General features: G+C 39.3%; 1 protein-coding gene across 4 annotated transcripts in view; it reads left to right on the forward strand.

The window, feature by feature from the left end:
• DCLRE1C (DNA cross-link repair 1C) overlaps positions 1-25,983 on the forward strand; it is a 50,885-nt gene that overhangs the window by 13,886 nt on the left and 11,016 nt on the right. For 2 of the 4 annotated variants that reach the window (XM_074358186.1, XM_074358188.1), the window contains exons 2-11: positions 4,904-4,955; positions 7,187-7,271; positions 11,293-11,352; positions 13,229-13,284; positions 13,821-13,922; positions 16,817-16,889; positions 17,047-17,187; positions 20,008-20,109; positions 21,660-21,796; positions 22,303-22,357. In XM_074358186.1, coding sequence (XP_074214287.1) covers positions 4,904-4,955; positions 7,187-7,271; positions 11,293-11,352; positions 13,229-13,284; positions 13,821-13,922; positions 16,817-16,889; positions 17,047-17,187; positions 20,008-20,109; positions 21,660-21,796; positions 22,303-22,357 — 863 coding nt within the window. Of the gene's footprint in view, positions 1-4,719; positions 4,782-4,903; positions 4,956-7,186; positions 7,272-11,292; positions 11,353-13,228; positions 13,285-13,820; positions 13,923-16,816; positions 16,890-17,046; positions 17,188-20,007; positions 20,110-21,659; positions 21,797-22,302; positions 22,358-25,983 lie in introns of all 4 variants that reach the window. The other 2 variants (XM_074358189.1, XM_074358187.1) reach the window with 2 other exon arrangements.

Here is a 25,983-nt window from a genome sequence, read left to right on the forward strand (position 1 = left end):
CTGAGGGGGCAGGTGGAGTGTCGGCCACATAGGGTGGGGTGACGGCCTTATTTTCAAGGCTTAAGGATTGCCACTGGGAAGCTGAGGGCAGGTGTGTTCACGGTAATTAGGATAATTAGATTTTTTTCTTGTGGGTTATTCTGTTGTTTAACATTGTCTCCCCAACAAGCCAGCTTGACTGTCTTTGCTTTTTGTCTTAATCAATTGGCAGTATTGACGTAAATGAATCAAAATGCAAATGAAAGTAATTTTTGGTATATGATTTGAAGAGGAAAAGACTTTCAAAATAACCTCTTGGGTTATAGGGTTTTTTTTTAAGTAAAATTAACTTTCAAATAGCATTTATGTATTAACCTTAAAAGTGCTGGGAAAAAGTTATATAGAGAGAATAATTTTAGTTTAATTAGCTTTAAACTTATTAAACTTAATGGTTTTTAGAAATCGTATGAAGATTGTTAATTCGTTGTTAGACAGCAACACACTTTTTTAAATTCCTTTTTTTTCCTTTTTCGTTTCTGACCCCCTTCACCCTTTTCTCCCGTTCCCCTACCCCCCACTCTGGCAACCACCAGTATGTACCCTGTATCTATGAGTCTGTTTTCTGTTTTCACATTTCACGTTTAAGTGAGACCATACATTATTTGTCTTTGTTGGACTTATTTTACTTAACACAATATCCCAAAGGTCCATCCATGTTGTCACAAATGGCAAGAGTTATTCTTTTTATGGCTGAGTAATATTCTGTTGTGTGTATCCACACCACTTCTTCTTTATCCATCATCTATTGATGGACACTTAGGTTGTTCCCATTTCTTGGCTATTGTGAATAATGCTGCAGAGAACATGGGGGTGCAGATACCTTTTTGAGTTAGTGGTTTTGTTTTCTTTAGTTAAATACCCAGAGGTGGGATTACTGGACCATATGGTTGTTCTGTTTCTCATTTTTTGAGGTGCCTCCATGCTTTCCTTGAGTGGATGCACCAATTTACATTCCCACCGACAGTGCACAAGGGTTCCCATTTCTCCATGTCCTTTACAACATTTGTTATTTGTGTTCTTTTTGATGACAGCCGTTCTGACGGGTGTGAGACGATACCTCGTTGTGGTTTGGATTTGCATTTCCCTGATGATTACTGGTGTGGAGCATCTTTTCATGTACCTGTTGGCCATCTGTATGTCTTGGGAAGAATGTCTATTCAGATCTTCCCATTTAAAAAGATCAGATTGTTTGTTTTTTGCATTGTATGAGTTCTTTATATATTTTAGATATTGGTCCCATATTGGAAATATGATTTGCAAATATTTTCTCTTATTCAGTAGGTGTTTCCATCTTGTTGGAACTTTCCTTTGCTGTGCAGAGCTTTTTAGTTTGATGTAGTCCCACTTGTTTCTTTTTGCTTGTGTTGCTTTTGCTTTTGGTGTCGGATACAAAAAACATTGCCAAGACCTATGTCAAGGAGATGACTGCCTGTGGTTTCTTCTAGAAATTTTATGGTTTCAGGTCTTACATTCAAGTCTTTAATCTGTTTTGAGTTAATTTTTGTGTGCGGTGTGAGATAGTTGTCAGGCTTCATTCTTTTGCATGTGGCTGTCCAGTTTTTCTAGCACCATTTATTGAAGAGATTGTCCTTTCTACTTTGTATATTCTTGGTTTCTTTATCATAAATTAATTGACCCTGTATGTATGAGTTGTTTTTCTGGGCTTGCTATTCTGTTCTGTTGATCTGTCTGCTTGTTTTTATGTCAGTACTGTACTGTTTTAATTACTGTGGCTCTGCATTTTGTAATCAAGGAACATGACATCTCCATTCTTGCTCTTTTTCAATATTGCTTTGGCTCTTTGGGGTCTTTGTGACTCTGTACAAATTTTAGAAGTATTTGTTCTATTTCTGTGAAAAATACTATTGGAATTTTGATATGGTTTGCACTGAATCTGTTGACTGCTTGGGTAGTATGGACATGTTAACAATATTGATTCTTTCAATCCATGAACATGGACTAGCTTTCCATTTATTTGTGTCATCTTCAATTTCTTTTATTAATGTCTTCTAGTTTTCAATATACAAGTCTTTCACTTCCTTGGTTGAATTTATTCCTAGGTATTTTATTCTTTTTGATGCAGTTGTGAATGGTATTGTTTTCTTAATTTCTCTTTATGATAGTTTGTTATTAATGTGTAGAAATGGAACAGACTTTTGTTGATGTCTATCCTGCAACTTTACTGAATTCCTTTAGTCCAACAGTTTTTTTCATGGAGTCTTTAGGGTTTTCTATGTGAAGTATCACATTGTCTATAAATAGCAACAGCCAGTTTTATTTCTTCCTTTCTACTTTAGACACCTTTTATTTCTTTTTCTCTGCTTGGAGTTCTAATACTATGTTGAACAAAAGGGCAAAAGTGAGCATTCTTGACCTGTTCCTGATCTTAGAGAACAAGCTTTCAGCTTTTCATTATTGATTGTGATGTTTGCTGAGGGCCTATCACATATGGCCTTTATTATGCTGAGGTATGCTCCCTCCATACCTGGTTTGTTGAGAGTTTTTTTTTTTTTTTATCATAAATGGGTGTGGAGTTTTACCCAATGCTTTGAGATTATTCTATGATTTTTATTGTTCATTTTGTTAATGTGCTATAATTACATTGACTGATTTGTGTATGTTGAACCATCTTTGCATCCCTGGAATAAATCCCACTTGATCATGGTGTATGATCCTTTTAATGTATTGTTGACTTGTGTTTGCTAATATTTTCTTGAGGATTTTTACATCTGTGTTCATCAGGGATACTGGCATTTGTGTGTGTGTGTGTGTGTGTGTGTGTGTGTGTGTGTGTGTGTGTGTGTGTGTATGGTGTCTTTGGTTTTGATATCAGCGTAATGCTAGCCTCATAAAATGAGTTCTTTGAATGTTTGGTAGAATTCACCAGCACAGCCATCTGGTCCAGGACTTTTGTTTGTTGGATTTTCAAAATTACTGATATATTCTATATCCTTACTAGTAATCAGACCATTCAGATTTTCTGTTTCATCATGATTTAGTCTTGGTAGGTTGTATGTTCCCAAGAATTTATCCATTTCTTTTAGGTTGTCCAGTTTGTTGGTGTATAATTGTTCATAGTAGTCTCTTTTCTGTGGTAATTGTTATAATAGCTCTCCTTTCATTTCTGATTTTATTTGAGTCCTATCCCTCGCTCCCTCCCTCCCCCCCCCTTTTGATGGGTCCACCAAAGACCTGTCAATTTTGTTTACCTTTTCAAAGAACCAGCTGTTAGTTTCATTGATCTTCTCAGTTGTCTTTTTATTTCTGTTCTAATCTTTATTTCCTTCCTTCTACTAATTTTGGGCTTTGTTTGGTCTTCTCTTTTCTAGTTTCTTGAGGTGTAAAGTTAAGTTGATTATTTGAGATTTTTCTTATTTCTTGAGCCAGGCAGTTATCACTTGAACTTCCCCCTTAGAGCTGCTTTTGCTGCATTCCACAAACTTTGATGTGTTTTATTTCCATTTCCATTTGTCTCAAGATGTTTTTAAATTTCTCTTCTGATTTCTTCTTTGGCCCATTGGTTGTTCAATAGCGTGTTGTCTAATCTCCACATATTTATGAATTTTCTAGTTTACTTCATGTAGTTAATTTCTAGTTTCATACTGTTGTAGTTGGAAAAGATGCTTGATATGGTGTCAGTGTTCTTAAATGTATTGAGACTTGTTTTGTGGCCTAATGTATGGTCTTTCCTGGAAAATGTTCCATGTGCATTTGAAGAGAATGTATATTCTGTTGTTTTTGCATGGAAAGTTCTGTACATATTTATGGTGTTCATCTGATCTAATGTGTCATTTAGGTGCAATGTTTCCTTACCGATTTTCTGTCTGGATGATCTATCCATTGATGTAAGTGGGGTATTAAAGTCCCCTGCTCTTACTATATTGTTTTGTATTTCTTCTTTTATATCTGTTAACATTTGCTTTATATATTTAGATGTTCCTATGTTGGGTACGTACATATTCACAAATGTTGTATCCTCTTGTTGGATGGACCCCTTCATCATTATGTAATACATTATGTAATATGATAATGTCCCTTATTACAGTCTTTGTTTTAAAGCCTATTTTGTCTAAGTATAGCTACTCAGCTTTCTTTTTGTTTTCTTTGGAATTAGGATAGTTAGAACCGGCTTGATTTAATTAAACAATTTCGAAATGTTTGCCTCTTGTTATCCGGGCTCTTGCATGCTGAAGATTCAAAATGTATTATAATGCACTATATATTTAAGGTGCCATTTGGGTTAAATGTTACCTTTCTTTAAAAGTCTCCTTGCTGTGTTTCTTAATTTGGAAAACTGTGGAGCAAGGCTCTGTGGGTAGCAATAACCCACCTTTCCACCCAGTAGTCACAGGCTGAGAAGATAATGAAACTCTTCTTAATCCAGCCTAAGCCCGAATGGTTTTCTCAAGGATTCCATGGAAGCAAACATGAATTTCCAGGTGGACTAACTTAAGTGACTGAAATTGAATGGGCCACAGAGAGCATGGCCCAAAGGGTGGGTGGTTTAAAGTGAAAGAAGAGAGTAAGGAAATTGATGGAAGCAATTCCTAATGAGACCCTCATGCCTTCTTCTGTGGCTACTCCAAGTGGTTCAGACATAGCCAGGGAGTCATTCTCCTTTTAAATGGCTTCTGATGGCTCAGAGATGGTCAGTTTTAGTGGTTCTTGTCCTGATTTCAGGTGGATGCTTCACCTACAGAAGCAAGAGGCAGTATCCCATATGAATCAACTCTCCTATAAAAGCGAGCCTCTCATTTATTTTTCTTAAAAGGAACCCTAAAAAGAACAGACAACTCAGTTTCCTTGGGCCAAAGAGTCCTCTGAAAAATAATGTGTTTATGATTTCTCATTCTTTTGTTTTCAGATCACATGAAAGGATTACGAGCCCCTACCTTGAAAAGAAGATTGGAGTGCAGGTGATTTATTTTGTTACTTACTTGAGTGTTTTTTTAGGTACAAATTTTAATTGAGTTATAATATCTCCACAGAAAAGTACTTATTACATCATAAGGGGACAGTCTGATGACCTTTTACAAGTGAGCATATCTATGTAGCTTTTGCCCATATCAAGAAATAGAACAGCACCAATATTCCAGAACAGAATCCTGACCCTTCTCCAGTCAGTCTTCCCCACCCAAGGGTAACCTCTCTTTGACTTTTGTCATCATTGTTCAGCTTTGGCTGTTTTTGAACTTACTTAAATAGAATCACATGGAACAGACTCTTCTACTTGTTTTCTTTTACTTAACGTTATATTTGAATAGTTCATCTGTGTTTTGGGGTACAGCAGTAGTCTGTTTGTTTTCTTTTCTATAAGTGTGTGTATGTATGTGTCTAAATGGTTGCTGCATTATAAAGAATCACATAATATTGTTGGATCTATTCTTAAAGCTGAACCATTGCCTTCTTTTCCTGCAGCCATTACCGAAATCTAATTCCAAATCCTCAAAATACATACAATTGACCCTTAAACAACATGGAGGTTAGGGGAACCACCCTTGTGCGCAGTCGAAAATGCACTTATATCTTTACAGTTGGCCCTCCCTACTCCCAGTTCTGCATCTCTGGATTCAACCAACCTCAGACTACCAAGTGCTGTAGTACATATTTAGTGAAAAAAAAATCCATGTATAAGTGAATCCTTGCAGTTGAAATTTGTGTTGTTCAAGGGTCATCTGTATTTGGAGAGGACTCTATTGATTTTTTGACTCTTTGACCTTTGATTTAGCAGGCTTCTCTGCTAAGTGATATAAGTAGTCTGTGTTTGTGATAATGGTAGCCAATATTTATTTATTTAAAAAAATACATATATACCGGGCACTACGTGCTTATTAGCTCAGCATTCTCTTTGAGTGCCTATGATGAATCAGGCACTGTACTGGATGTTGACGATACACTAGTGAGCAAAACAGGTAAAAATCCCTCTTGGAGCTGACATCCTCTTTAGAGCCTCTGGATACTCTTTTGAATAGATACTATTATTATTTCTATTTTATGGATGAGGAAACTGAGGAACCAGAGATGTTATATTAGTTGTCCAAGGTCATGCAGCCAGGATTCCCACCAGGTCTGTCTGATTTTAGAGACTACGTATTAGTTATCTATTGCTGTGTAACAAATGACCCCAAAATTTAGTGATTGAAAGCAACACTAATCATGTATTCTCTCTCTGTCTCTGTAGATCATGAATTCTGACAGGGTTCAGTGGGGATGGCTGGTTTCTGCCTGACTGGGTGTCATGTAGGGACTGACCTTATCTGACGGATCGTTCATTCTGTGTCTGACACCTGGGTTGGGGAGACTCAAACAGCTAGGGCTCCATCTCTGTCTCAAAAAATGTCCCTCCAGCATGGTGGTTTCAGGATAACCAGACTTCTTAAATGTAAACAAACAAACGAAAAAGTGTATGTCCCAAGAGAGAGTTAGCAGAATCCATATTGTCCAGAGATCTGTCCTCAAAAGTCCTGCAGTTTTGCTTCCATCACATTCTTTTGGATGAGGCAGCTACAAAGGTCTGTCAGCCTCAAGGGGAGGTTAACATAGACCCCTCCTGTCTGTGGAGAAATTTCTGTGTCCATTTTGTAAGAAGACCATGTGTGGTTGGGGTGTATGTTAGTGTGCGCATCTTTGGAAAGTATATTCTGCCACAGACTGTACCCCTAACTTCTAACTTACAGTGCTGAATTTTAAAAGTTTACCGTGAAATTGACTTCTGCCCACTAGAAAAATACACAGCATTGATTTACATGAAGTAAAACATAGAAGTCTTCTGTAGCCCAGGCCACCTTCCCATTCTGCACAGGTCCTTTAACATTTGATAATGTCTTTCCACACATACCTGGTTGTGTACAAACACGTATCTTTAAGATGAGAATGGTGAGGACCAGCCTTTGAGGAGGTCAGAGGACTCTATTTTCTCTCCTCTGCGTCTTCCTTGCCCCTTCACACTCTCATTAGGACAGAGGTGGTCACTGGTGTGTTGGTCTGTTGGGAACCATTCTAACACTTTTTGTGCCAGCTTAGTTTCTGAATTACTTGAGATAACTGATACTTATTGAAACACATTTCCTGGTTACCAAGATGGTGCATCTTGGATTGTACTAGAACAGTGCTCTTTTTTTTGTTTTGTTTTGTCTTTTCTTTTCAGTTTGAAGGTTTACTTATACTGCTCACCCGTGACTAAAGAGCTGTTGTTAACTAACCCGAAGTACAGATTTTGGGAGAAACGAATCGTAAGTTTTATTTTTTGAGTGACACTTTCTTTTTTCAAGTGACAAATATTTTTCGAAGGAGATGGAACAAAGTATTGGTGTTATTCAAAGCCTGCTTCCTCATACACTATATTTATCCACAGTAATTACAGTGTTGATATCTAGTCTTTGTAATTCATTAGTTTGGAAGAGGTTGACATTTTACTGTCCTTGGTTTGTCTTTCCTGTCCTCAACATATGGATGTAGATAGATTCTTAGTTCTGTCTAATCTCACAGACTGTCTTGCTGAGTTGCATTTTAATACTTTGGAGTGTACAACACTTGTTAACATAATTGATAAATCCTCTTATTTAGATCATGGGATAGATTAGGAAAAACAAACATAACTTGTGGGTTATAATAAGAAAGGAATAGCAACCAGAATAAAAGCAGAATGGATAGTTTTGAATCTGGCAGAATAAAATGGATCTATCCAAAGGAAGGTAGATAATTAAAGTGAGAAAACGAAAGTGTGGTATGTCGAAATGAGAAGAAGATGGCAGAAAAAGTTCTGTTATAGAAGTAGTTACTACAAATATGAAAGGACTTAATTCAACTCTTGATCAAAAGACAAATTCTTGGTTTAGGTTAAAAAAAAAAAGATCCACCAGTCTTGATCTACAAGAGACATAGATAACACTCAAGGAAAAACGCAGTCAAAATGGAAAAAAAAATGGAAAAGATACACTGAACAATTAGAAGCTAAAAATGTCAAGTGGAAACTTTAAATCATGTAAAGAATTGATGGCAATGGATGGACCTGGAGATTGTCATACTAAGTGAAGTAAGCCAGAAAGAGAAAGAAAAATATATGACATATGATAACATATGTAGAACATAAAGAAAAAAAAAACCACAAACAAACTTATTTACAAAATAGAGACAGACTCACAGACAGAAAACAAACTTATGGTTACCAGGGAGGAAAGGCGATGCGGAGGGATAAACTGGGAGTTTGGGATTTGTAAATACTAACTACTGTATGTAAAATAGACAAACAACAAGGTCCTACTGTATAGCACAGGGAACTGTATTCTATACTTTGTAATGGCCTATAATGAAAAATAATATGAAAAGGAATATATGTATGTATAAATGAATTACTGTGCTGTACACCAGAAACTAGTACAACATTGTAAATCTACTATACTTTAATTTTAAAAAATTGAAGGCAAAAAAATCATAGAGGGTATTATTTACTGTTAAAAGGAACAGACCAAGAAGATATGAATATATATACAATTGACAAAATAACCTCAAACCAGATGCAGTAGTAACTGATCACCCGGGGCTGGATCAGAGAAAGAGAACAACAATTAGTGGATAGAATTTGGGTCCATTACATGGATTAAACCATCAGTAATTGCGAAAGCTGGCAGAGAAGTATGAACAAGTGTCACCAAGAGTCTGTTTGATGTCCAACTGCTGGCAGTGTTCACCTCCCACGTCCAGCTTCCCCTTCTGCCCCACATCCAGGCAAACTGATAGAAAAGCTTACTCCTTCTGTGGCGCCTATGTGGAGTCCAAACATGTAAGCCCAGGTCTACACCGTGACCACAGTGAAAACCAGGACTACACACTTCTACTTTCACAGTCCCCACAAGCCACTTCCTCCTAGCCTGGGTACTGCCCTCCTGTCCCCAGAAAATCCCACGATGTGAGTCACGCAGTGTTTCACACCCTCTTGGTGCGTGTGTGATGTCTTCAGTCTCAGCCTCTGACCTATCATTGGGGTGGGGTCCGTCCCAACTGTGCAGGGGGACACAACAGCAAGGCCGTAACCTTGGCCTTGAAATTAGGCCTGAAGTTGCTGTGAGTCAGTCTGGCCAGCAGTCGGGAAGGAAAATTGAGAAAGGAGAGAAGACTGAAGACACCCTGGAATCCACTGGGACAAGCGGGTACCCACGTCTGCCTCTTGCTTTCTCAATCTTGGCCAACTGCCGCCTACTTTGCCACTGAGTCCACACTCCTGGTTCACACACATCTGAGGGAGGACGTCCAGCAGAAGTGTCAGCGCATTGAGACAACAGATCAACAGCGTACACGAGCTGTTACGTTTTTTGGTGCCCTGCAGGGTGTTGAAAAATGGCTGCTGGTTCGCTTCTGCCTTCCAAATCTGACACGGGTTTCTTGTGGCCACTGCTAAGCTGGAGGTGTACATGGAAGGGGCTTGTAGGAGAGCTCCAGCTCAGTTGGGTTGATGTAGTGCAAGACCCCCCTCAGAATCTCAGGAGAAGGGGGCAACTCAGCAGTGGTAGCTGGAGAGCTTACTGGACCACTCTCTCAACTGAAAGATGTTGGAGGCTGGAAGTAAGTGAATATACAGAAAGTTTAAATGACATATTAATGCATGTGAACTAATCAAAACACAGAGCTTTAAACCTAACAGAGAAAGGGCGATCTTTAGGTATAGATGGAACATTTACCAAAATTAAGCATGTACTCTGTCACTAAAGATGTTTCAAGAAATCCTAGTGACCTGTTCTTTGATCATAATGCAGTGATGTTGGAAATCAGGAGTAAAAGGAGAGCTTAAATCACTGCATACATATGGGAACTAGATGTATACCACAAACAACTCTTAGATTGAAGAGGAAATTGTCAAGAAAGACACAGTACCTAGGACTGATGGACAATGAAAATAGGGCATGTCAGAGGTGTGGAGCACAGCTAAATTGGTACTTGAAGGGACACTGATAGCATTAAGTGCATTTCTTAGAAAACAAAGATTAGAATTAAATGAAATAAGTCTGATTCAATAAGAAGGAAAAGAAGCAACAAAGCAAATCTATGGATATGTGAAAGAAGGAAATGATAAAGAGAAAAGGACAGGTTAGTGATGCATAGACTAACAACTACCACAGGAAATAAAGGGGAAAATTAACGAAACTGAAAGCTGGTCACTAGAGAAATAGAGATAAATTTCTGCCAAGATTGATGAAAAACAGAAAACAAATATATATATATACACACACATACACAGAATGATAAAAAGGAAAATGTTAATAATAGCATTGCATTGTTTTGAAAATTAGTATGATAATATATTTGATCATTTAGACACAGTGGATGAATATCTGGAAAAGTAGGGGAAACCAAACTGAGGCAAGAAAAATAGAAAACTTCAGTAAAGCAGTAGCCTTCAAAAACATTAAGACAAGTTTTCAAAGATCTCTTCTTCAAAAAAGCCCAGGCCCAGATGGTTTTGTAGGTACATTTTGGCGAATGTTCAAAGAACAAATAATCCCTTTATAGGAGAGAATTAAAAGGTAAGCCTCTCAACCTCACTGGCAAAATGAATGAAGATAATATGTGGGGGGAAAGGCCACTTCATACATGAACACGTGAACATCCTGTGAAGGTAATAGCAACCTGAATCTAACAGTGTTAAAAAATAGTGCATCATGAGTACAATGCGTTTATCCCAGAAATGCAAGGATATTTTCACATCTGAACCTCGGTCATGGTAAATTTTATGAGGTCAGTTGACTAAAGAAATGAAGAATTATGATCATTCATCAACCACTTACTGAGTGCATCTCTGTGCTGGTTGCTGTTCTAGTAAAATGTACAGGTACCCTCGGTGAATTAGGCCAACAGTCATAGACTGATGGAAGACTGTGTTCTGCAGCACAAAATCTAAATGTGATTATGTTTTTTTACAAAGACTCAAGTTCAAAGGGAGAGGCAAATGGGAGCAGGAGGGATGGGAAGGGGAAGGGAGGAAAATTGAGCAGAATTGCTGTATCTAAGGATGTGTAAGTTTATAAGACATCCAGTACATACTGCCACATCAGCCTCAGGAAATGTATTATTTTAGCTTTATCATGTTTTCAGGCTATTAAACTGGTAGTATAGTGAAATCAGAAATTGTCCCACAGGAAGTCTGTAACTTCTCTTTGCCCCCTTTTAACATTGAGATGGCAAAGGCATATAAAGCTGAAAAAACCTGTGGAAATGTATAATATGATGTATACATGATCTCTTATTCTGTTTTAATAGATATCGATTGAAATTGAAACTCCTACCCAGATATCTTTAGTCGATGAAGCATCAGGCGAGGTAACTAATTTTAAATCTGTGTTTTTAAAAATTATTAGTGTTAAATGATTGTTTATCTTTCTCCTTGATTTTGAGTGCTCATTTAACCATAAATAAAATTTATAGTAACTGAGTTTGTAGGGGAAAAAAAATCCACTTGTGATGTATTTATTTTCTACGTCTAAAGATTGGACGTGGTTTCTGTCAGAATTCCTCCTTTTTAATGTTAATGATGGGAACTCTGTAGTAATGATGTTATCATGTGATGTCACTGTCCCATTTATTAAGTTTATTAAATGTTCAGGATATAAAATGATGTGGTGCTTAATATTTTTGCAGCAAATTTATGTACATTGTGATTTTTTTTCTGAATTATTTTCAAGAAAAAGATATTGTCCAAGCAAATCCAATTTATTTTTTGGTCCTTAATTTAGAAGCAGTTACTTTTGTGTGTGGCATTTATTTTTTAATAGTAAGTAGGACTGTGGATCTACCTCCTCTATTTATTTATTTACTTTTATCTCAGGTGATAGATAGGGCTAGGAGGTGTTTTCCTATTTTATGGCAAATCTAGTTAATATTCATTCTGTAGCTTGACTATCACCTGCTTTGTTGACACGTTTAACTTCTGAAGGGTGACCTTGGTGGGGTGGCCGTGATGGGAGAGGGGCCGACTTTTCACATTTCCTCCCTGGAGATCAGACATTGAATACTCCTCCTCAAGTTACCATCCTGAGGGAGGGGAAGAGGAACGGCCTGAGCCTTCCTAATGCCATTCTGGGCTCGGTTAGTCCACACTGTTGGGGAGAGATGCTCTCAGCACCTGGCTGCCTGTGGCACGTGTCAGTGGAAGGCTCTCTCAGAATCGGGCACCAGGCAGCAGGTGCCCCTCGGTGAGCAGAGTCCTCCTGCCTGACTGGTTCTTTCTGTTTCTCCTTGTGCACTGAGGCTTTTGGGCATCCTGTCTCCAGCTTTAAGCAATGGGAGAGCCCATTTTAAAGGAGCCCTCTGGAATAAACGATGCCAGACGTACAGAAGGAGGTAACATCATTGAGCAGAGAGCTGGTGTGTCCAGAGCTCTGCCCCAGGTTCTGAGCCCTGAGAGGCTCTGCCTGATGGGACAGTACAATGTGCTGTATGGTGACTTGAGACCAGGTTACATGAATTTTTTTTTTAATGGTAGCATTATAGCTTTATTGAGACAAATTCACATACCATACAGTTCACCCATTTAAAGTACACAATTCAATGGCTCGTAGCATGTTCACAGAGTTGTATGTCCATCACCACAGTCAGTTTTAGGATATTTTCATCACCTGAAAAGAAACCTCATACCCATTAGCAGCCACTCTCTGTTTCTCCCTCCCCCCAACTCCTGGCAACCACAAGTCTACTTTAATTTTCTATGGATTTGCCTGTTCTGGACATTTCCTATAAATGGACTTGTATAATAGATGACGTTTTGTGGCTGACTTCTTTCACTCTGAATAATGCCTTCAAGGTTTATGCATGTTTTTTATGGCCCAAATATTCCTTTGTTTGGATAGACCACATTTTGCTTATTCATTCATCAGTGGATAGACCTCTGGGCTGTTTCCACTCTGTGGCTAGTATGAATAGCGCTGCTGTGAACATTCACGGACGGGTTTTTACATGGACATGTGTTTTCATTTCTCTCGCGTGTGTACCTGAGAGTGGAAATTGTTGTCATATTGTACCTCTACATTTAAGCATTTGTTTTGTGTGTGAGGATTGTTTCTAGGATTTGGAGAGTGGGGAAATGAGAAAAGCCATACTGCATCGTTGAGAAGTGCTTGCACACGCTCTATTAAGGAGGGCTTTCTTTAGCTGGGTCCTAACGATAACATCTATTTTTCCTTCTTTATTTTCTTTTTAGAAGGAAGAGATTGTAGTGACTCTCTTACCAGCTGGTCATTGCCCAGGATCAGTCATGTAAGGAGGCTGTCTATTTTGCCCGTTTATTTTGTGTAGCTGTGTGTGATATTTGGAGAAATAAACTTTTAGGGTCTAAAAATAACATGCACGGGGAGACTTGATTCTTTTTATGGCAACTCCTTTAATCTCTGTCTCCAAATTGAACTTGCGGGACTGAGGTGCAGATCACCTTTGAAATGTGGTTTCCTTACGATGGAAGTCTTCAGTATTGATGTCTCCATCGGCTTCGCCTTTTCCCATCAAGTGATTTTTTTCTCTCCACGAGCAGGAATGATCTCAGCGTAAAGCTCAGAGTGCTAACGTATTTCAGAGGACATCTCTTGCAAACTCAGCAGTATCTCCATCATATTATTATTTTTCCTACCCCTGGGGAAGAGGTGGTGGCTGAGTGTGGTTTAGAGCTGTGGAAATTCTGTTAACATTGTTCATAGGGGCTGTTTGGCAGGCAGCATGGGCTGTGGATTTAGTATATATTTGTTTCATTAAATTTTTGTATGGGGCTTAGAAGTCACTGAAGGATATTTCCTTTTCAGGTTTTTATTTCAGGGCAACAATGGAACTGTCTTGTACACGGGAGACTTCAGGCTGGCAAAGGGAGAGGCTGCCAGGTTGGAGCTTCTGCACTCTGGGGGCAGGTACTGGGCTTTATGTAATTCTTGAACAAGAAGGCTGCATCATTTAGGGGGAGGGTTTAGCTCAGTGGTAGAGTGCATGCTTATCAAGCATGAGGTCATGGCTTCAATCCCCAGTACCTCTGTTACAAATATGTAAATAAACAAATACCTAATTATCCCCCAAAATTAAAAAATGAAAAATTTGAAAAAAAAAGTCTTCATTGTTTAAAAGGTTTTATTGCTCTTTTCCCCCCAAATATGAGCATTTGTTTCTATTAGAAAGCTAACTCGATTGTAATAATATTTGTAACAGTAAAGCAAATTTTTCTTCTTGAAATGAGCGATGGTAACATTCTGTGCATTGGTGGGGGTAGTAGTTGCATAAATTGGTCAAAATTCACTGAGTCACATATGCAACATTTGTGGGTTTTTTTTTTATTGTATGGAAATCATTTCTCAACAAAGTTGGTTTTTTTTTTTAACATTTTTTATTGATTTATAATCATTTTACAATGTTGTGTCAAATTCCAGTGTTCAGCACAATTTTTCAGTCATTCATGGACATATGCACACTCATTGTCACATTTTTTTCTCTGTGAGTTATCATAACATTTTGTGTATATTTCCCTGTGCTATACAGTGTAATCTTCTTGTTTATCTATTCTACAATTTTGAAATCCCAGTCTATCCCTTCCCACCCTCCACCCCCCTGGTAACCACAAGTCTGTATTCTCTGTCTGTGAGTCTATTTCTGTCCTGTATTTACACTTTGTTTTTGTTTGTTTGTTTGTTTTTGTTTTTGTTTTTTAGATTCCACATATGAGCGATCTCATATGGTATTTTTCTTTCTCTTTCTGGCTTACTTCACTTAGAATGACATTCTCCAGGAGCATCCATGTTGCTGGAAATGGCATTATGTTGTCAGTTTTTATGGCTGAGTAGTATTCCATTGTATAAATATACCACGTCTTCTTTATCCAGTCACCTGTTGATGGACATTTAGGCTGTTTCCATGTCTTGGCTATTATAAATAGTGCTGCTATGAACATTGGGGTGCAGGTGTCATCCTGAAGTAGATTTCCTTCTGGATACAAGCCCAGGAGTGGGATTCCTGGGTCATATGGTAAGTCTATTCCTAGTCTTTTGAGGAATCTCCACACTGTTTTCCATAGTGGCTGCACCAAACTGCATTCCCACCAGCAGTGTAGGAGGGTTCCCCTTTCTCCACAGCCTCTCCAGCATTTGTCATTTGTGGATTTTTGAATGACGGCCATTCTGACTGGTGTGAGGTGATACCTCATTGTAGTTCTGATTTGCATTTCTCTGATAATTAGTGATATTGAGCATTTTTTCATGTGCTTTTTGATCATTTGTATGTCTTCCTTGGAGAATTGCTTGTTTAGGTCTTCTGCCCATTTTTGGATTGGGTTGTTTATTTTTTTCTTATTGAGTCGTATGAGCTGCTTATATATTCTGGAGATCAAGCCTTTGTCGGTTTCACTTGCAAAAATTTTCTCCCATTCCGTAGGTTTTCTTCTTGTTTTACTTCTGGTTTCCTTTGCTGTGCAGAAGCTTGTAAGTTTAATTAGGTCCCATTTGTTTATTCTTGCTTTTATTTCTTCTAGGAGAAAATTTTTGAAATGTATGTCAGATAATGTTTTGCCTATGTTTTCCTCTAGGAGGTTTATTGTATCTTGTCTTATGTTTAAGTCTTTGATCCATTTTGAGTTGATTTTTGTGTACGGTGTAAGGGAGTGTTCTAGCTTCACACTGCTTTACATGCTGCTGTCCAGTTTTCCCAACACCATTTGCTGAAGAGACTGTCTTTATTCCATTGTATATTCTTGCCTCCTTTGTCGAAGATGAGTTGACCAAAAGTTTGTGGGTTCATTTCTGGGCTCTCTATTCTGTTCCATTGGTCTATATGTCTGTTTTGGTACCAATACCATGCTGTCTTGATGACTGTAGCTCTATAGTATTGTCTGAAGTCTGGGAGAGTTATTCCTCCAACCTCTTTCTTTCTCTTCAGTAATGCTTTGGCAATTCTAGGTCTTTGATGGTTCCATATAAATTTTATTATGATTTGTTCTAGTTCTGTGAAATATTTCCTGGATAATTTGATAGGGATTGCATTAAATCTGTAGATTGCCTTGGGCAGTGTGACCATTTTAACAATATTGATTCTTCCAATCCTAGAGCATGGAATATCTTTCCATTTTTTAAAGTCTTCTTTAATTTCCTTCATCAATGGTTTATAGTTTTCTGTGTATAATTCTTTCACCACCTTGGTTAGATTTATTCCCAGATATTTTATTACTTTGGGTGCTATTTTAAAGGGGATTGTTTCTTTACTTTCTTTTTCTGTTGATTCATCGTTAGTGTAAAGAAATGCAACTGATTTTTGAACGTTAATTTTGTAACCTGCTACCTTGCTGAATTCTTCAATCAGCTCTAGCAGCTTTTGTGTGGACCTTTTAGGGTTTTCTATATATAGTAACGTCATCAGCATATAGTGACACTTTTACCTCTTCTTTTCCAATTTGGATCCCTTTTATTTCTTTCTCTTGCCTGACTGCTGTGGCTAGGACTTCCAGGACTATGTTGAATAGGAGTGGTGATAGTGGGCATCCTTGTCTTGTCCCAGATTTTACTGGGAAGCTTTTGAGTTTTTCACCGTTGAGTACTATGCTGGCTGTAGGTTTGTCATATATAGCTTTGATTATGTTGAGATATGTTCCCTCTATACCCACTTTGGCGAGAGTTTTTATCATAAATGGGTGTTGAATTTAACAAAGTTGGTTTAACAAAAAAATTCCACATGGAGTGGAACATCGTATCACATCAATGAGAGTTTACACTTTATGGTTTACTTGCCATGAGATGATTAAAACGCCTTGTTTTGTTTTTGTTTCCAGAGTGAAAGACATCCAGAGTGTGTACTTAGACACCACGTTCTGCGACCCAAAATATTATCAAATTCCTAGTCGGGTATGTCTCCCCGGAGAAGCGAGTGACCCCCTGGGCTGTATTTCTGGAGGGAAGCTTGTAGGGTAACAGATCAGATGGTAATCGTTCCCGTCGGAATTAATATCTGGGGACGTTGGGAATCGAAAAGCGTTACCTGCCATTTAAAATTTCTGCACAGGAGGAGTGTCTGAGTGGAATCTTGGAGCTGGTCCGTGGCTGGATCACCCGGAGCCCGTACCATGTGGTGTGGCTGAACTGCAAAGCCGCCTACGGCTACGAGTACCTGTTCACCAACCTCAGTGAGGAGTTTGGGGCCCAGGTACCACAGCAGCTCTCTCTTTTCTGCTACTCCCATCCTTCCTCCAACTCCGTCTTCCCTTCCCCGTCACCCCCAAACTGGAAAGGGTAACGATGGATGCAGCCTTCATCACCTCCTTGTGGGAGCAACTGACAGTGGGAGGAGCCCTTTGGTGAAAAGTCCCATAAGAAAGTTTTTCTTTTTTCTCCAAAACTGTGGGTCATGAGATAGGTTTAGTGTCTGTAACCAGCACTGAGAATGAATTTGAACTGGGAAATATCTGAATGCCTTTCTTGCAGTCAGAGTAATTGTCGTTTTATGAAAATTCACGTAGGGAATCAGCCATGTAGATATCCAGATCTTCCTCAACTTAACAATGGGGTCACGTCTCAGTAAATCCATAAGCTGGAAATATCATTAGGGAGAAAATGCATTTATCCCTGACCCACCTAACATCATGGCTTAGCCTTGCCTGCCTTAAATGTGTTCAGAGCACTTAGCCTACAATTGGGCAAAATCATCTAATGCAAAGCCTGTTTTATAGTAAGTTGGTGAAATCTCGTGCAATGTGTTGAATGCTGTACTGAAAGTGAAACCCAGAATGGTTGTCTGGGTCCGCGGTTGTCAGTGGGTGGATCGTTCACCCTCATGATGGCAGAGCTGACTGGGAGCTGTGCTCTCTGCCCTGCCCAGCATCACGAGAGAGAATGTGACCGTGTGTCACTAGTTTGGGAAAAGATCAAAATTCAGAATTCAAAGTCCAGTTTCTACTGAATGCGTATCAGTTTCACAAGCATCCTAATGTCATAGCATCCCAAGTCGGGACCATCGGTACATCCATTATGTGTGTGTGTCCAGGTTGCCGTGGAAACATATTTCTTACTGTGGGTCGGGGTCAGAAACGTGGGAAGAACACTGTCCTGGAGAATCCATATCACATGAGGCCATGAGCAAGTGTTCACCTATCCCTTCCAAGTGGTTGGGTGCTGGGCCCTCCGGACCTCGGGCAGCAGAGCCAGCATGGGGGGTGGCTGCCCACAGGGCCCACTTGGACTGCCTGGCTTCCACCCTCGTACCCCAAGAGAAGATGGAGGTTTGGTGGTGACTCGGAACAAAATGAAGCTCCGAAAAGAGTTGGACATTTAAATTCTGCTCGGTTTTGCGCCCTTTCCTGTCATCCCCCAGCTAACCGACCTGTGCCAAGAACTTAATTCTTTGATACCATGTAATTCAGCAAAACTAAAAAGATCTAGTTTTTCTGCATTTAAAAATTTAAAAATTCATCCCTCCCTCCTCACCCGCTCCTTCCTGCCTCCTTCCATGAGTGTTTACTTTCCAAGACCTTCTTCCCCTAATTTCTTCCTCCCTTAGGTTTTTTTCTGTCCAAATAAATGCGTGTAAAGCTGCCAGTTCTCCATTTTGGGAAGGACTTGCTTTCCTATGTTTTTAGGTGTTAAAATGGCTTCCCCCGCCCAGAAAATAACAATAACCTTTTAAATGAAAATCACAGTGATACTAGGTCGTGTGTGTGTGCTCACACACTCTCTCACACATACACTCATCTGTACTATCTACTAATTTTTTTCTTGTTTCTCATGTCCTCTCTTGGCAGAATGTAAGGGTAGCAAACCACTTGTCAGTCCCAAATTTGTTCTGTGTGAAATCGAAAAGACTGGAGGCTCCTGCTCTGAGGCCTGGCAGGGAGAAACCCCGGGCGAGGAGGGGTCTGGGGTTGGTGGAGGGGAGGCAGGCTTTTGGAGGCAACCCCGGAGTCCCCCTGGCATGAGCCTTCTCTCCAGTCTCTTAACCCCTCTGTAGAGGATAGAAACAAGTGTAGACCAGGAACCTGAAAGCAGAACAGTGAGGTCTTTTAGGAAGGGACCTGAGAGATCGATCATCTGTGGTAACTTCCTTAGGCTTCTTCATTTTCGTGAGGATGAAAGTTTCTCTGTGTCTCTCCCTGCATCTCAGAATTTACCCCTTTTTATCTCCTTCTTAGGCCAGAAAAGGAAATTCACTTTTACTTCTCATTAGTCGTTAGTGATCAGGTGGCCAGAGCAACAGGCCACGGGCTAAGCAAGCAGTTATGCTCGGATTCTTCTGACACGGCCTTGGTGTTAATGGCCGCAGCAATCTGACATGGTTCTAACCTGTTTCCTTGCTCAGACTTCAGAATGAGAATACAGTTTGTGTGTGTGCCGTTCATCATCCTGGTATCGATGTAGTTCTTTGCTGTTTACTTTGAAGTACCCAGAAGGGAGGATTTAAGGAAAACTGATACGTTGATTTCAACACTTCACACTGTCTGAGCCTTAGAACTCTAAAGGTGGCCTAGGTTTGTCTGGTTTTGGCCTTCTGCATCTGCCCTTCTCCTTGGCATCCAGGGGAGAGGCGTGTGGAGGGGAGGGTCTGGGGCTGGCTTCCCCCCAGCCGTCCTTACTCGGCGTGTCATGTGTGTCTTCACCAGCAAGCGATTCTTGGTCATTTGTGTCTGCCGTGTTCACTGCGATACTCCCAGTATTGAGAATAAAGCTTGACTTGGAGCAGGTGCATAATCAGTATTAACTGAATGACTCTTGACTGAAGGACAGTATAATGTGGTCCAATGACATCCACCAGCCGAGTCACCACACTCTCCGTTACCACTTACAACAGGTAGAAACACTGACTGCCAGGAACACAACCCTCATACTAACGTGCATGGGAAAAGCTGAAAACTAGGTTCGAGGAAGAAGAAAGTCAGTTTTAACTGATTGGCTTTCTCCTGCCTGATCACCCTCAAATGCTTTATTTCCAGGAAATGCAGTTGCAATAACGTTCTGGTTTTGCTGTTGTCCCCAGGTTCACGTGGATAAACTGGACATGTTTAGAAACATGCCCGACATCCTTCATCATCTCACCACAGACCGTGACACTCAGATCCACGCGTGTCGGCATCCCAAGGTCCGCGGGCGGTTGTTTTTCTCGTTTGCGTGATCCGTGAAAAGCAAAGTTTTAGGTCCGGAAGGAACCTCAGAAATTCCATTTTCTAGGCTCCTCAATTTATAAATGTAAAAACCAAGGCTGAGATCTTGAGTTACTAATGCAAGCTCATGCAACTGTGCATGACTATTCCATTACCATAAACTTCATCCTCAGTTTACAGATATAGATACTTACAGTTTTTAAATGCAGTATATTCACACACAATTGATAGGTTTTATTTGTAATGAATTATGTAATGAATAATATGTTATAATGAAATTAGTAATATGTTAAAGCTTAGAATTTAAGAAAACATTCACAATCCATTACTATTTATTTTTAAGACTCATGACACATGCATATTAATTAACTATTTTTTTCTGCTCATTTGAGATAAATATCAAGATACAATTTTGCTTCAGATTTTGAAAAAGTTCCCTGTATTGCTGGTCCAATTTCAAATGACTGTTTCTAGTGTTTCTGAAACTCACTTGTAATTGGTTTCTCATGCCAACAGAGTACTCCCTTCTCTGAGTAAATGCCGGTGTTAAATTTGGAATTTACCTTTAACATTCTTTTCATTTTAATCTATATAGTTATTCAACATCACTGATAGTAATTAGTGATCTTCAAATGCAGGGGCATGCGTGATCGTAATTCTCCTCTAAATTTTAAAATATCTTAGCATTCAAATATAAGTAATTTTTATTCCAGTAAACACTGCATGTGCACATTTAGATAATCACTGTGGTGGTAATATAGGCTCCATTGGCCAAAAACGTAAAGTAAAGCTGCTCAGCCCTAAAGTAAAGCAAAATTGAAAAGAAAAAAAAAAAAAAAAAGAATAAAAAGGACTCTTACCCACAGCACAGTATGGAATATTCTACTTCAGACCAGGTAGGAGAGCTACTAGGTAAGAAATTACTTTTGATGATTGGTAAACTGTGTGCTACAATTTGCATTCATCAGTTTATCCCATATACACACACGAAAGATTATACTGCAGCTCCCCACCCCACAGCCTACTTGAGAGTCAGTTGCAGGTGGCATGACATGTCACCCTAAATGAGAACATTCTTTACAACCATAGTACAGTTCCCACGCTCAGGAAGTTTAACACAGTTAGCAAGTTTGCCATAAGATGATATAGTACCATTAAATGTGACACAGTTCACACTCAGATGTCCCCAGTTGTCCCAGTCGTGTCCTTTATGGCTGTGGAGTGGGGAGCAGGACTGTCCAGGATTTAGTTAAGAATCACTTGTTACATTCACTCAGGCCTCTTTTAGTCCCTTTGGATGTGGAGCAAGTTGCCAGCTTTTTGTTTTTATTTCATCGCGTTGACGTCTTTGAAGAGCCCAGGCCAGCAGTTTTGTAGGATGTTCCTCAATCTGGACTTACCTGTTTCCTCATCTCTACATTTTTTTCCCCGTGTCTGAAAACTTAATCTACATTTGATTTTGAGATCCTGCCTACAGATTTGTTGACTGTGTTGAACTAATTTCCTATGTTTTTAAAATCTTTTCTAGGCAGAGGAATATTTTCAGTGGAATAAGTTACCCTGTGGAATTACTTCCAAAAATAGAATTCCACTCCACACAATCAGCATTAAGCCATCCACTATGTGGTTTGGAGAAAGAACCAGAAAAACTAGTGTCATTGTGAGGTAAGCAAGTAATGTTGTAAGGCTTTTGAGAGAAACCTTGCTTTGAGATAAATTGATAGTTGAAATGCAATCTAGCCTAAGTCCAAGAAAAGGATATAATTGTGGACAATAACTTATGAAATTTAAACTAAACCAAAGAAATGCTGCTTCCAAGCCTATCTGTTGGCTAATACCATTAGCCAGTATTCTCTGAGGTCGACTCTAGTTAGACAGAGATGTTTAGGGACAGAGTGTCTTGCTTGGCAGGGAGTTAATGCACTGATGTTGTAGGGAATAGAAACCCTTGGTGGAGTAGAGAGGTCCCATATATACAACTATGATCATCATAGTTCAGCAGATTTCCTTAACATTGGCTATTGAGAATGCCTACAAACATTTATATTTCCGAAAAGAGTTCCCTCCTTCCCGGGAAGAAATTGATGGCAGGGTGATTTTAGACCACAGTAGCCTCGAAGCACTCAGTTTTGCTAAGTGACCTTTAATTTTGTGTTTCCATTTCCCTTTAGAACTGGAGAGAGTTCGTACAGAGCCTGCTTTTCTTTTCATTCCTCCTACAGTGAGGTAAGAGGATCCCATGTACTCAGACCCTTGGCAGCCTTTGTGGCTGAGAGCAGGAGTCCCCTTCACCTCTGGGGGCATCCCTGTTTCTACTGCTTGAGACTGGTTGTGGCTTTTCCTAAAGAAATGCAGGGAAAATATCTCAGTGGATGAGCTATGTTTACTAAATATAAAGGAAATAGAAAATCACCTATTTTCAGCCTAAACATTGAAGAAAACATAGATTAAGTTTTTTCTTCCTAACTTGCTTCCTAAATGTATTTTAAATTCCCCACATCCATTCATCTATCATAAAAGCATCATAAATCTTATTGGAAGGAGTACTACAGATAAAAAATCTCACTATAGGCAGCCTGAAGGCACTGTCCAGAGTCTTGGCCTCGTCCAAAATTTGATTATACTGAAAAGCCATTCAAAAAGTAGTCGTGACTGTTCAGCAGTGTGGAAGAACAGGGTGACTGAGGTGCAGACCCTGTCCTTAGGAAGGATCCAGTATAGTAGAATTACTCAGTTGAAGAGGGCTTAAAATGGTTTTGTTACAGTACTTTTTATATAGGAAATTGACCTACTAGCATGGGAACCTGACATAGGCAATTTAGTAGCGAAATCCTTTTGCATTTCCAAAGTAAATGCTAGCATCTTGCAAGTGCAGAAGTGCAGTAATTTCATGTATTAGAGAAAAAGCAATACAAAACCAGGCTTTTTGCGACTCTTTCAATCATATATAATTTTAGTTTCACCGTTTCTGCATGTATCCCATTTCCCTGGTAAAGATTACTTTTGTATTGGGGATACGTGGATACAGTCTCCATCAGTGAGCCGTGGGAGGGGTAATGATTGGAATAGGTGGATTCTATCAGAGGTCGAGGTAGTGGTTTTATTATTTAAAAAAAAGTTTTTATTCAAGTTTTGTTAGTTTACTATGTTGTATTAGTTTCTAGTGTACAGCAAAGTGATTCAGTTATACGTATATACATAATATGCATATATTCTTTTTCAGATTCTTTTCCATTATAGGTTATTATAAGGTACTGAATACATTTCCCTGTGCTAGACAGTAGATGCTTATTGTTTATCTCTTTTGTATACAGTAGTGTTTACATGTTAATCCCAAACTCCTAATTTATCCCTCTCCCACCCATAACCACAACCACAAGTTTATTTTCTATGTCTCTAAGTCTGTTTCTGTTTTATAAATAAGTTCATTTATATCACTTTTTAGATTCCACATATGAGTGATGTCATATGATATTTATCTTTCTCTGTCTGACTTAATTCACTTAGGATAATCTCTAGGTCCATCCATGTTGCTGCAAAAGGCATTGTTTTATTCCTTTTTATGGCTCAGTAGTATTCCATTGTATATATGTACCACATCTTTATTCTTTATCTGTTGACAGACATTTAGGTTGTTTCCATGTCTTGGCTATTGTGAATAGTGCTGCTGTGAACATTGTGGTCGGGTAGCAGCCTTCTTATCAAGTCAACCATAATATTGTAAATAATTCTTTGTTTATTAATCAAAGTATCACAGTGACATTTCTATTAAATGGCCTTAATTTTCAGTGGGTTATCTGAGAGCAGCTTGGAAGTAATTCACCTGGATGGTATAGTTTAGTTAATGTTTTCCTCATCAGTCTATCCCGAATCTTAGGTTGTTGTCAAGCCCCTTCCTGGTGATTTGTCTTTGGTCTGGCGTCTGGCCCAGCATCGCTGTCGATCAACCTTCCTGTTACCCTGTAGCATCTTTTCGGTCTCAGCCACAGGGAGTTCTGTCTTATTTCTCTTCTTCAGTGTAGTTAGCAGCCAAGTTGGGAAGCATAAGCCTTGCTGGGGTTTTACAGAGTTACCTCCCAATAAGGAGATATTTCCCTGCTACTTGAGTAGGGAGGTGGAAGGGCTGACCTGCCGCCTCTCTTCCCGCTCTCCTTGGATGAGAGCAGTTACCCTGCATGTGGAGTTATCCTCTGAGCTCTGCTTACTCATCTTCTCTCACTGTGTCTGGTGAGAAAGAGAGAGGATTTCTGGAAAACTGCTTTAATTAGTACACTTCTATTCAGTGTATAGGACTTGTAGAACTATATTTTAAAATGTAAATAGTAGATTTAAATAGCATTTCTGCTTGTTTTTTTTCCCAAATACGGTTGATCCTCATTCTCGTGGATTCCATTATTTACAAATCTGCCCACTCACTGAAATTTGTTTGAACCCCCAAATCCGTGTGAGTGGTGCTTTGTGGTCTTTTGCAGATGTGCCCAGCAGAGAAGTGAAAAATTTGAGTTGCACATGGCACACACTCTCCCAACTCAGGTGACACACAGTGGCCTCCTGCCTTCTTGTTTCAGCTCTCAGACTGTAAACAAGCATCCTTTCCACTGTCTGTGTATTGCTGCATTTTTTATATTTTTCTTCTTTTTGGGGGATGATTTTGCTGTTTAAAACAGCCCCCGAGAGACGTGATGAAGCGCTGTCTAGTGCTCCTAAGAACAAGGAGGTTGTGACGTGCCTGATGGAGAAGGATAAGTTTTGATAAGCTTTGTACAGCCGCGAGTTAGGGTGCCATTTGGTCCTGAGTTCAGTGTTAATGGGTCAACAGTATATGTTTAAAAAGATGTCTTTAAACAAAAACACACATAAACTAAGATGATCTATTAGATCAGTTGACGAAAGTGCTGTGAGCAGAGGTTCAGAGGAACCCTGTATTTCCCTTGGGAGCAGTGGGTCACTGTTTGCAGTGAGTCATTGTTTGCAGTGACTTTATGGAACAGAACTACTGCAAATAATGACAACGGACTGTGTTAACGTAGTGTTTCAAAGCAGGCATCTCAAGAAAGGGCCTCGGCTTGTACAGTTGGGAGAGGGTGCCCTCTGTTGGGTGTCTCTTCTCTCCTTGTGGCCACCTCATCTCTGAGTAGATATGAATCATTTCTGGTATACATTTGACCTTACCTTCTTTATTCTTTTTTTTTAAAATTGAAGTATAGTCAGTTACAATGTGTCAATTTCCGGTGTACAGCACAATGTCCCAGTCATGCATGTGTATACATGTATTAGTTTTCATATTCTTTTTCATTAAAGGTTATTACAAGATACTGAATATAATCCCCTGTGTACCTTTTTTATCCTTATTCCATTCAAAAGCTTCAACTTTTTCTACCAGCCTCAACTTTGGATTTATTATATAAATCACTTAGGTTGTGGGTAGGTCAGTAATGGTTTCTATTTGCGTGTCTGCTCTGAAAATGCTAAAGAAATTATTGATGACAAGTATCCAAAGAATGAGTCTTCCCGTCTCACCCCTTTGTCTTAATCAAGGCTCTCGTTTTATTTTAATACGGAGTTATCAGTAATTCCCGGGTTCCCTACCTCTTTTGACTTTGTCCTTTATTTGGAAAAGTCAGGTACTAACAATTACTTTGTGCCTCAGTCTCCCCATCTGCAGAAGGGGATAAAAATCTTTGTGTTGTCATCATCAACTTTGTAATGGATCATTTTACTGCACGTTTAACCATGTGCCAGGGACAGGCTCCGTTCTTTACACGCCTTGTCTCATTTATACTTTTAGATGAAGAATCGAAGACTTAGAGGGTTTAGGTAACTTGACCAAGATCACAAGCTCACCAGGACCT

Source organism: Camelus bactrianus, chromosome 35 (genome assembly GCF_048773025.1).
Source record: "Camelus bactrianus isolate YW-2024 breed Bactrian camel chromosome 35, ASM4877302v1, whole genome shotgun sequence".
NCBI lineage: Eukaryota > Metazoa > Chordata > Mammalia > Artiodactyla > Camelidae > Camelus > Camelus bactrianus.